Genomic DNA, 13,170 nt, shown 5'->3' with positions numbered 1-13,170 from the left:
AAAACCCAGACCAAAACCAGGACACAAGTGGAAAAATCCTGTTAATCATGTTTTGTGAAAATGGTCCCAGAGGACAGAGTGTGATTACAAGCTTATGTTTGGTGTCAGGACGTCCCCAGATGGAACAGGACGCTCCCCACAAGTCTCTCCTACGAGGCAGAGTACCAGACATTCCCCTGCTCGAGGCTTATCGTGTTCTCTGTATTTCCAATAACATAACGTTTTTGGCAGTTGACCCCATATTGAGGTCAGGAAATTCCGGAGATCTCATTTGGCATTTATGTTATGTTTTAACATCAAAAACAGATGACAGTTGTGCGTCTCACTTATGAAGATGTGCAAAAAAAAAAGAAGATTTTGCCCCTCAGACAGACAATGCATAGAATTTGTCAGCAACGTTTCTTTACAATATGTTCATGATTCAATCAAGAACTCTTCCAAAGAGATGTACCTGCTGACTTTTCGGCCACTCCAAATAATTTTTTTGATGGTCCAAAGTGTAGGAGTTAGTGGTATATATATATATATATATATACATATATATATATATATATATATATATATATATATATATATATATATATATATATATATATATATATATACATATATATACTACAGCATGTAGTTTGCTACCAATTGAATACCCCTGACCTCACCCTCCCCTTCCAGGCACGGAGGAGTAACTACAGTGGCCACAAAACTTGCAAAAAATATGCAAGGCCACATGCAGAGCCAGTCATGAAATGGCTCATTCTAAGGTAACGATAAAGACAACTATTCTTATTTTCATGTCATAAGACACTGATGAAAACTGCTAATGAGTATTAAATTAGATTTCTGCCATATTCTGCCAACAGATCCCTGTAAATCTTTGTTAGCCTTTCTACACGTATGTACACACACGTTAGCCCACGGTAATTTCTAGACCATTTTTTTTCTGTGAAAACACTTGGGACCAACAATGACACTGTAACAGAGGTAAGGGTGAACCAAACAATACCCAAACAACCAAAGCAATTGGCCTACATTTAAAAAAAATGCTAAAAAGCATGTTGTGGATGGTAGGTTGATATATCGCTTGCTAGCTTGTTAAATTGTTCGCCTCAGTGGCTGTAGACATTTTCAATTGTAGCGTCTATGGTGCTGTTGCCTAGCACGTGACTTAATCACTTGAACGCCAAGCATATCTCATGATGTTCCCATGTCATAACCACAAGCTCATGAGTTCCATTTGAAGACAGCAATAATTCTCTGTGGTTTATCACAAGGGGTCACTCCTTTGTCATACACACTTTTCGATCTGATTATTGATTATAGCCAATTTATCTTTGCATTAGGAAATGGCAATGTGTTCTCTGTGAGTTCTCAGCCTCGTACGTCGTATTTCATGGACATCTACTGGCATGGATACCAACGTAATGCATAAGCAAGCTTGCCCATGTCTATCACTGTGAATCCTTTAGCCTGATGGATGCCCTTCAGAAGAACTTTAACCACAGTCCTCTGCTTGAAGAACTGTCTCCCCAGGATGCCACCCTCCTGCCCATATTACAACCTTTTAAAAAGCAATTTGAAAGGATATAATGAAACTGTGAGACCCACAACTGCACACATGAAAACTACCACTAAATACAGTTCAGTAAAAACATAGCTATGCATCTTCAGCCACTGCAGAGCTGTGATTTAAAGGAAACGACTGGTCAAAAGATTTCACATTGGGTTTATTCAAATAGCTGCTGTCAAACTTTAGCATTGGATAATAATCCAGTCTCATGGAAGTTAATATAACTTACTGCAACAGATGGCAATAGGAAGACATTAGAAACATGGCAAAAACAGTAGAAAATATTAAACTGCGTAACGTCAGTTTTTCCATTTTACAATGTAAAAGTGATTGAAAACGTCAAAGTTTATCAGCATTACAAAATAACAGAGGCTGTACATATATTGCAAGGCACTTAAGCATCTGGTTTTCCCATATGGAATGATGTGCTGAGACCAGATGCTCAAATTAAATGCCTACACACTGTTTGCCAGAGCGACGTTAACAGTCTGGACCTCAGAGATATGAGAGGACTTCTGGATGATGCGGCTGGTGAGAGTGGGCCCTGCGGTGCAGCTCTGCCTCAGAGCAGAGGTGGGTCCTGTCACACACAACCTGTCTATGATAGTGGTCCTCGTAACCGAGAAGGGCTCTCGAGTGCAGCTCTGCCCCGTGCCAGCGCTGGGCACGGTTGCACCACTCTGGCCCGCTGTGCAGCTCTGTCCTTGCGCCAAGTTGGTCAGAGCCACGGCGGCGTGGATCTCCCTCCAGCCCTGATCAACTCGTCTCTGCTGGCCTCTGCCCTGCTGCTGGTCCCTGAGAATACATTCATAAAAACAGTTGTATATGAAGTGGATTATTAAATACCATCTCACCTCTTTCTTAAAAAAACAACTGAAGAGCAATTTTAGAAATTCAAAACAGAAATTGTGCTTTTGTTTGGACATCTTGTCTTGATATGCAGCAAGAATAATATGGATAAATTAGAGGTGATGGTTCCATTTCAAGGACAGCTTCCAAGAAGGATTATAAATGGTATTACTTTTCAGGCTGATGAAAGTTGAAAAGTGCAAACAGCTGATTTGATTTCAGGTCAAGTAATGAATCATTACACTTACCTGTCACATTTAGTTGAAGAATAGTCCATTGTATCTGCAAGAGAGAAGAAAAAGACTCACATAAACAATCAGTTTACTTGAAAGCAGTGAAATTGCAAACAGAAAATATTCACGGCACAATCATTGTTGCATTAGGCTTTATGACAGCATGTTAGTGATGCATAGTATTAATATATGGGAGTTTTTAATTTGCTGTAAGGGGCCATACAGGCCACAATTTATTCTGGCCCCCCTTTCTCCTTTCACGTGCAGGTATTTCTACACACAAACGCTTTACTTTTCAACAAATACATGTATTTTCAGTCTCACTTACGTATATTTACACCTCCACACACGTCTTCTTTATTCTCACATACATTCTACTCCCTTCCATATGTTACATATATTTTCATTCTCACATGTATAAACATATACCTTATTCTCCTTATGGTACATTTAAAATAAATCTATTCACATATATATTGTCACATATGTATATACTTGACACTCACATGCAAGTATGAGGTCTCATCTTTTTTGCCATCCAATACTTTCACTGACATATGATATGTACATGAGTATATTTATATTTAAATGTCAGGTATATAACATATGCATGAGAGAATATAGCATATGTTTATACATGTGGGGAATAAAATGTAGTGAGTGTGAAAATTCATCTGTATGTATGTATATATGTATATGTATGAAAGGAGCATGTATATGTGTGAGTGAAAATAATTGTATGCATATGCAAGGAAAATGTTTATATGTCAAACTAAAAATATATGCATGTAAAAGGAGTGAGAATGCATGTGAGTTTGACAATATATGCATGTCAAAGCAGAATGTATGTATCTGAGAGAGCCAGAATGAATTATGGCGTGTACGGCCCCTCATAATTTGCAGCATATGTATCAGTATTTATGTGTGTATTCATGGGTGTGTGTGAGTGTGTGTTTGTACATGTGAAAATGCTTCCAAATGCAAGTGAGTGCATCTCTGAATATTAGTGCATTTGTGTATACAATTAGTACTTGTCCAGTACGTCTCTGTGGAAGTGTTTTACAGTGCCAGAAAGGTTTGACTCGGTGAAGTGCACCAGTCTGCCTCTGCTCAGCCACTCCGGCCAAAACAAATGCAACGCAGTTTCTCTTGAGCTTTTGAGAGGGAAAAATCTGATATCTGCGCCGTGTCATGAGGACTGAAGCTGTGTTTTTAGATTTTTAGTTCTGCTAGCACCTGTAAAGTTGTGTGTCATTCCTTTTCCAAAAAACATCCCTGCACATCTCCATCTTTTTTGACTAAAGCCTTACCACTTGATTAAATTTTACCAATGCATAGGATTATAGGAGTATCTTATGTATAAATACATAAGAACCTTGCTACATCTGTGGAAGAAGCAAAGGTCAGACTTTATCTCACAATGTCCTTAAATTAAACTACAGTATCTCTGGCTATTTCAGAGGCAGGAGGACTTTGGAGAAATATTAAATTGCTTGTGCATTTTATGTCTGTGGTCTGTGCGTAAGCGTGCATTATATGTAGAACATATTTTCCATTTCAGTTTTGGAATATTGCCTTTGTTCGTTGGACCAGATAGAAGCTGGTCAAAATTCTTCTTCAGAGAGCAAGACAGGGAAATTACAGACCCACTGTGAAACACAGTCTTTCAATGCTAACAGCCCGAAACATCCCCGTCTCTGATTTCTTTAGCCAGGCTGGAGCCAAGAGCAACTACTTATTGATAGTAAATCATTTTTTCCCGTTTTATGCTTTTTTGCTACTGAACGTCCCTGAGCATTTCTCTCTTTAGCCATAACCTGCTTTGCCAAGAAAGTACTTCAGTACCTCTGTTGTATTTATTACCAAGAAAAAACATTGTTCTACCTCTGGTGAGTCTCAAATTTACAGCAGGGGTCAGTTACAACAAAGTTTTAATAGGAAAATGAAGCTGCTGACTGCTTTTTTGATATGACTTTGTAGCTACAGTGGTGCAGTAAAGTTATAATTTCATGTTAGAGCTTACCTCTAACCATATTTATTCCCAAATAAGCAGCAGTTCAACATTTTGAGAAATGCACATGTTAACTTTCTTGTGAAGTGTCAGATGAGAAAATCAATACTACTATGTCTGCAAACTATCAGGCTATAGCAAAAGACCGGTTAGCTTAACTTAGCATTAACATGGAAAACAAATGGAAACAGTCAGCTCATCTCTGTTTGAACAATATTCACTTTCCAGCACCTCTAAAACTCACTAAATTTTATTTCTCATTTTCTAAAAATCTGTACAAACTGTGTAAAAACAACTGTTACAGCTTACGTCTAAACTTACTTATTTATAAAAAGACCAACAGGACAATATTTTGAGAAATATGCATGTTAACTTTCTTGCTGAGAGTTAAATGACAACATTGAAACCGCTTTCATGGCTTTATGGCTAATTATGAAGCTATGGCAAGCATCCAGCTAGCTTAGCTCAGCATAAACACAGAAAGCTTGTCTCTGTTTAAACAATATTCACATACCAGCACCTCTGAAGCTCACTAAACCTTTTACTATATCTATTTTTATTTTAATCTGTGCAAGTATGATGCTATTTGACACCTTTGGACTGGGTCAGGCTAGCTGTGTCCCCTTGCTTCCTCTCTTTATGCTAAGCTAAGCTAACATCTCCTGACTCGACCTCCATATTAATGGACATACATGAAAGATGTATTGATCTTCTCATCTAACTCTTGGCCAAAACGTGAATAAATATATTTGATTGTGTATGAATCTTAGCCAATGTTGTGTACATTATGTTTTTTATTTTTCTATTACTACTATAAATCCAGTGTCATGTAACCCGCTCAAAAGGAAATAATGTCTGCATGAGCTGATTTAAGTCTTGGATGTTCTCCCAGTTTAAACCCCCTAACAAGCTGAGCCATGGTCAGTGATTTTCAGTCATCTCACAGGTGTGTTATTGGGATCCACGCCGTAAAAACGACTGTGTACTGAGAAAATATTGCAACACCTTATTTCCTCAATGTGGATATATGTATTTGCGAACAGGAGACTCCCCTCTCAGCATGCATGTTTTTATTTGAAACAAAAAAAATGGGTGGAAAACACAGCAAGGCATTTGTCCAGATATGTTTTCGCCGCTCTGTGTGCAATAAAGCATGATGCTGGTCACATTTATGGCTCTCCAGCCTTTTAAAGGGAAATATAGAAGTTGATTTGAGTGCCATACACTATAGTGTAACCAATCCTCACATTTCTGTGCAGTAAATAGTAACATCACTAACATATACGATTCTATTAGACTTTTACTACCTGTGGGATTCAATCTGATACGTCTAAAGTGTCTTTTAAGACACTGTATAGTGGCATCAATTATTAGTCCATCACATGAGCTTTAGTGACTGTTTTAGCCGTCTCCCGGGCGGAGTATTTAAATGTGTTAATGGTGTTAGTGCCTGTCATGAATCTGGCAGCTTGACTTTCCACTTCACCTCCACAGTGGAGCAGTACTGGGTTGCAAACGCCCTTAATATGACCAGCAGGGATACATTAAAAGTTTGCACAAACATTTCAACAGTGCTGCCCACATAGAGTGTGATGACATCAAGAACCCCCCAAATACTCCAAAAGAAATATCATTTGAAGTTAGAGAGTAATAACATGTCTGAAGGAATAGTTAAACATTTTGGGAAATATGCTTATTTGCTTTCTGTCCCTGAGCTGGATGAGAAGATTGATATCTTATGTCTGTACACTAAATGACTGTTAGCTTAGCTTGGCATAAAGACTGAAAACAGGAGGCAGTCTGGCTCTGGCCAAACGTAACAAAATCGGAAAGAGGCAAGTTACTGCACCCAGCTGAGAAATAGTCCAGAAAGTACTGATGCCATGTCCAAACAAACATGGCACAAAACTAGTAATTTTTTGTAATTTTAGCACATTAACATTAATTTGAAATGGTTTAGAAACTTATTTTGTAAAGAACAATATTCTCACAAGTTAGATTATTTAGCTAGTTAACATTAGCCAGTGTTACATACAAACTAAAATCACAGAGAACAGTTGATCAAATATTATGTTGAAAAAAATGTTCAGTTACATCTTAGCTAGTACTGCTACTACTACTACTGTGACTTGTAACTGTGAAAATATATTTTCTTGTTCTTAAACATAGAATATGTCAATTCTACCACCAGGAGTCTCTCTCATGTTGAAACAAAAACAAAAGTTTGATGACATTGTGAAGTAGCATAGGACCACAGGAGTTAAACTTAACTTTAAAACATGCACCATAGCTAATGATAATCTAACGTCTCAGGCAGAAATCACCTTCATGGATGAGGTAATAGTAAAGTTGTATGCATATGTCAAGTTGTAGCTTCATAGCGGTATCTGTCTTTTCAGCTAATTCTCGACAAGGAGGCGAATATGTGTATAAATGTAAAACTATTCCCTAAAATAAATGAGTTGAATGAGAATATTTGTATTATTGTTTAATTCACATAAAGACTAATGTTTGTAAAACTTTACCATAGGCTATTTGTTTAACAGTTTAAGCAAGACGGTATATTTTATACAACATGCCATTTCATTGGTTCACTATTTCTTAAACACTGTATATAGTACAAGCTTGTCAAAATAATTAATTATCCTAATTATTATAAATTACCAATCTGTAGTCAAATTTGAGGTTAACTGAGTTTCCCGGATACAGATCAAGCTTTGTCACAGACTATAAAAATATCCATTAAATAACCTTTAGACTGGGACAAGGATATAATGTTTGCCAGGAAAGTGGTTCTAAAATAATACAAAAGGAACTTCAGGCATGTCTTGTTTCATTTTAGGGTGAAACTTGTCAAATATGCTAAATAAAAAAGGTAGAATTGGTTACAAAAATCTTTTCACACCTCTTATGATATAATGTCAATTTAGTTTGATTTTGAGTAGGAAAGTAACACTTGGGAGAAGCAGACTGCCAAAGCACACATGAGTCAAAGGAAGCAAAGCTGCACCCTCAAACACTGATGGGAAAAGCCAAATGGATATTAGAGATATCGCTCTGCGTTGTCTCACAGCTGAGTGGCAGCTCTGACAGCCGCTCCACGAGACGTCTTTGGTGCTTTACTGACAGACTGCTCCATTTCTGCATTTGGCTGAGGTTTCCACTTCTCACCCTGGGAAGAATAAAGTCTCAGACATTCTGTAATTGTCCTTGAGACTGGACTGGACATTTCCACCATGGCAAGAAGCTGAAGCGGAACAAATGGCACATTCTCGTATATGGAAATGATATTTGCGGTGCGCAGCGGCAGCCAGCGCGAGCTCCATCCAATTTTAAAATGAGGGATTTCAACGTCTGCATGAGTCTTTATTAGTAATGTTTGTAAAGGCTTTGGCTCCTGTACCTTAGCGGATTTGAGGGTTGTCAGTGTGCTGTGCTCCCTATAGGTCCTGAAAGGGCACCCAGGTGTCAAACTCCCTCTCAGTTTTGCTGTAACTTTATAATTGAATCTCGCAGAGCTTCTGACTTTCAGTGGAATGCCAGAGATTTATTAATGTCAGGGAGCTCTGAGGAGCCATGTGGAAGTTTCTGTTCGGTCTGTTCTCATTTTACTGTACACTGTGGTGTGTTAAAAATGAACCGAGGGGAAGCAGGGTAGTTAAAGTGTCATTTCACCTCACATTCAACATAAATCTACAATTAACAAGGAAGATGCTTTAATGATTTCTGTGGACAGGGGGTGCTGTCATCTGTTTTCCTCCCAGTCTGCCCTCTGTGCTGTTTTTGATTGCTTAACTTGTCATGATTTTGTGTACAATAAGAGGGTTTCCATTGTTGCACTCTTCCTGATTATATTCACACACATTGACAGCAAAGGGACACTTCACCCCAAAATCAAAATCAGATACTTTTCCTTATACCTGAAGTGATATTTGTTCAGTTAGACAGTTTTGGTGTGAGCTGCAGAGTTTTGGACGCATCAGCTTTAGACATGTTTGCCTTCTCTGCAATATACAAGCTACTCTCTTTCTATGGTGGAATCTACTGGAACTACTTTCTTTCTGCAGTAGTTTTTAGCAGAACTACTTTCTTTCTAATAGAAAGAAGCACAAAACTGCTCACAACAAGGTTTATGGATTAGCTGAGTGCCATCTAGTCCCATTATATTAGAAAGAAGACACACTGTAAGACAAATAAATAAAGTTAAAACAACTCTAAACAACTTTAAGGCAACTAACTGCAATTTTTTATTTTGAGCCTAACTCAAACTTTTATGTTGCAAATTGAACTTAAAAAAGTTTTGCAAACCTATTATCTTTGGTTGAGATACTTTACTTTTCTTCTTTAGATAAATTCGAATCTTAGAGTTTTAGAAACTCAAAAAATGTATTGTTTTAAGTTGATCACACTGAACTGTGAACCTGATTTGTCATTATTTTGGTGCATGAAAATTAAATGGCTTTAATTGAAAATATTAAAATATTAACTGTTATTCACTTTAATTTCAACCAGTTCACTCAATCATTTTTGAAATACAAGTTTTTTGAGGATTTCTAAACGTAAAAAATTCTTATCTCTTTATCTTATCTGAAACATAAAAGTAAGTTATTTCAAAAGATAGTTGATAAAACTTTTTCAAAACTTAAAAAGTTTGACTTGGACTCAAAACTAAAAAGTCTATTGCTATAAGATGTAATTTTGAGTTTTCTCAACTTTTTTGTTTTTACAGTGCAGATACGGCTCATATCTCCAGAACTCAGTGAGTCCCACCAAAATTATCTAGATGGATAAATAGCATTACACATAAAAGGATTTTTTTCTTTTTTTTGAGGTGAATTGTCCCTTTAAAGCACATTTTTCCACTCATCTTCTTGCTCTAAATTGTGACACCGTCATGCACACTGACAAAAAACTGATGTCTCTCACCCATGTGGTAGACAAAATTGGCCTCAGTTTCGTAGGACGACGCCGGGGAGACGACATCACGGTCACATTCGTTGGAGCTGAATGACTCAGAGTGGCTCCTCCTCTTGCGGGCCGAGGTGACGCCATCGGCCTTCGCCACCATCATGTGCCGCAGGGTGTCGTTCAGGTACCGATTCAGCAAACTGCTCTTGTACTTGGATGGAGGCGACACGCTGTCGTCACTGTTGGCGCAGTCTGCCATGGCGAGGACGCTGCCCTGTTTCTGGAGCACACTCTTGTGGGAAGATGACCTGCCAAAGTCTGATTGGCTGATGGGAGTTTGTGAAGGACACTCTTCATCTGTGGCAAAGGAAACAAAACGGGGACTTATTTCATGTTGATCTGATTCATATGATTCATAGATGTTTCCATCTATGATGAATACAACTAGAGCTGCAATGATTACTTGATTAATTGATTGGTCCATCAAAAGAAAATTAGTTGCCAACTATTTTCATAAACGATTAATCATTTCAATAAATTTTCAGGCAAAAATAGAAAACATTTGTTGGATCCAGCTTCTTAAATGTGAGGATTTGCTGTTTTTCTTTTGGGTTTTGGACTGTTGGTTGGACAAAAGAAGCAATTTGAAGATGCCACTTTTCTCTCTCTGGGAAGTTATGCTGAGCATTTTTCACTTTTTCACATTTCACAGACTAAGCCTAAATTGCACCAACAAAGATCAATTTAATCTAAAATAAGTTTTAATCAGAGTCTAGATTGAAAATGACTAAATTTAGATTTAAAATTAAGCAGAGCTCTGTTGCACAATTAAAAACAAATCTCTGTTTGGGTTTAGGTATGTAATTACAATGTAATTAATTGTGTAAATTACATAGAGTTTAATCAATATGCTTGTTTACCCAAATTAAAAAATTAATAATAAATTTGTGTGCTGCCAGAACCTTGTAAGTATAAACGAGACGGGAACCATTAATATTCCACTTGGCCTGTATTCCTTATCAAAATGTTGCATTGTTTGCTGGCTAGGTAAAAAGTTTTAAATTAAGGCTTTTAAATTAAGGAACTTGATTATTTTGCCATTTAATCCTGGATCACATTTTAAAAGCTTTAAAGTTTGGGGGCAACACAAATAAATTAAATCTAGGTTTAGATTAAAAACTAAAGTGAGGTTTAAAAAAAACCCTAGAATTTAATCTTACTTAAATTTAAGTTAGTTTGGTGCAACATCATTTAAAGTTAATCAATTAATTGAGAAAATGATCAGCACAATATTTGATAATGAAAGTAGTTTTAGATCTAAATCCAGTCTTTTTTTTTTTTTTTTTTACAATTCTATCTATAAACAGAGTAATAAACACAAATCTTGCAGCCCGTACCATCTGAGTCAGTGTCATCACTGCACACGCTCAGTCGCTCGGCGTTCCCCTGGATATATTTATTGTACAGTTTGATCCTCAGCGCCCAGCTCAGGTCAGGCTGTCTCACGGTGTTCTTCAGCCTCCGCCGAGCATTCGCAAACCAGTTTGAAACCTGCAGAGACGCACCTTGTTATAGGACAAACCACTGGCTTCATTTTAACTCACAAAACTCAACATCCACAACATCCCTGCAGCCTGTTTCTCTTCAGTCCACCATCGCTGCTCGTCTCTCACCTGCACTAGTGTCATGTGTGAGCCCAGGGCCAGCAGGACCTTCTCTGTTTTGGTGGGGTAGGGGTTGTCCCGGTGTTTGTACAGCCAATGTTTGAGTGGTCGGGCCATGTCCTGCAGCACCTGTCTCTTGTGGCGAACTTTGACCCCACCCAGACGAGACCTGGAGGAATCAGAGGGTGCCAAATAAATCTCACAAAGAACGACCTACAATCCCCTGTAGAACTTTTACACACGAAACATGATGCTGAATTATTTCTATCTGTAACTTCCACGTTTAAAGAACTGAAAAGTAATATTCAACACTCTTATAAATAAGGGTTCAAAAAAGGTTCTTTATTCATTTAAACTAAGTTATACGCCAAACAATTTGTTTCAGACAAACCTGTTTTTAAAGAAATGGTTAGTGAAGGACTCTTTGTAAGAGTGAGGTTTCAATTTAAGAACCCCTTTCATCCAAAGAACCTCTTTTGAAAGAAAGAGTTCCTCAATGATTGTTGAATTCCTCGAAGAACTCTTTTGTCAAGGGTTCCTTTTACATTACATTAATTATAAAAAGGGTAAATCTTTTGGAATATTAAAAGGTTTGCTGTAGAACCCCCTGAATTGGTTTTGATAAAAACCTTGAGACATAAAAAAAGTTCTTGGTAAAACCCCCTAGGTGGGTTTTTGTTTTGGCACCCAGAAGGTGGAAAAGTTAAGGCTGGAACCATCACACCATAAAAGGGTTCTCTGTAGAACCTCTCATAGGTAGGTCTGACCTTTGACAGATGATCTTCGGTATAACCTTTTATAAAAGGATTTTCCTACAGGAACAATCTGAAGAACCCTTTAGGATTCTAGTAAGCATCTTTATTTCTAGAACTGTATATATGTAAAAGCAGAACAAAAACATTTTAGCATAATATGATGCCGATTTAGACTTTATTGGGCTTTGAAACACTGCTTTTTAAGTCTAACTGCATTAAGAATCACATTAGGACAACCTGTTTAACTGTTCATCATGCCATAAAAACAATACTTCCAGCTCAGACAAAAAGGGCGTACCCATATCTCCTGTACTTGATAGAGGAGCTGTTTTCAGTGGCGTCCTGGCATCGTAGCAGGTCTGTGTTCTGCCCGTCTGTTAAAGCACTCTGAGGTAAGTCTGCACAGTCCAACCTCCTCCTCTCCTCTGCTCTCCTGTTCTCCTCCAAATGAAGCAGCGTGTCAGACTTCATCACTGCAACTTTGTCCATCGTAAAAAGCAGAGAGTTTTCCCTCAATCAACAGGTGCATCAGCAGACTTCCATATGTAAACAGAAGCAGCAGGTTCCCATCCTGGATACAGGCGATTTTAAAAAAGGGTTAAAAAGCGTTCCTTTCTGCAGCAGTGACTGGGCCGGCCTGAGGATGACAGACTCCTGTGAGAGAATAATGTTTGAAAAGTCAGAGAGGATGTTGTCTGGTTTAGTTGAGCTGTGTGAGGAGAGTTCAAATAACCTGCTGCTCCACCGCCCATTGGCTCGCGCACCGTCCAATCACTTCTTTGGAGAGCTTTGTGAGTAAAAGCTTGCAGAGCAGCAGCAGCAGCAGCCCTGGTAGCACCACAACACATGAATAATATTGCACATGTAAGAATATCAGCAAATGCGGTCACTAGATTTACAAGTGAGATTTTGTCAGCCTGTGCTAAGCAGTTCGACACGCTCTCATATTTTCTACATGAGGCACACGAATCTGTTGTGGTTTCACCAAAAATCGTGTCAGCAAATAATACATGTTTTACCAGGGGAAATTTATGGGTGTAATTACACGGTTGATAATAACCAGCAAAACCACCAAACTGTGCCTCGTGTTAGGCGGTGAATCCTGCTGAGTTGAAAAGGATTTCAGTACAAATTGGCTCATAATGAAGTCAACAAAAACACTGGAAAATGAAACTGATCCTCG

The 13,170-nt window shown here is 38.0% G+C and overlaps 1 protein-coding gene across 1 annotated transcript; it reads right to left on the bottom strand.

The window, feature by feature from the left end:
* Positions 1-1,706: 1,706 nt before the first annotated feature.
* On the bottom strand, positions 1,707-12,674 carry LOC146318152 (homeobox protein Mohawk-like). The gene is made up of 6 exons (XM_084732484.1): positions 12,286-12,674; positions 11,242-11,401; positions 10,966-11,119; positions 9,587-9,925; positions 2,665-2,698; positions 1,707-2,362 (listed from the first exon to the last, which is right to left on the bottom strand). The coding sequence occupies exons 1-6, from the start codon at positions 12,474-12,476 to the stop codon at positions 2,023-2,025; spliced, it is 1,218 nt and encodes a 405-aa protein (XP_084588610.1). The 5' UTR covers positions 12,477-12,674; the 3' UTR covers positions 1,707-2,022.
* Positions 12,675-13,170: the final 496 nt, after the last annotated feature.

This window comes from Lutjanus erythropterus, chromosome 12, assembly GCF_056507025.1.
Source record: "Lutjanus erythropterus isolate fLutEry1 chromosome 12, fLutEry1.hap2, whole genome shotgun sequence".
In the NCBI taxonomy this organism is placed as follows: domain Eukaryota; kingdom Metazoa; phylum Chordata; class Actinopteri; order Lutjaniformes; family Lutjanidae; genus Lutjanus; species Lutjanus erythropterus.
This window is presented reverse-complemented; position numbering and strand designations above follow the sequence as displayed.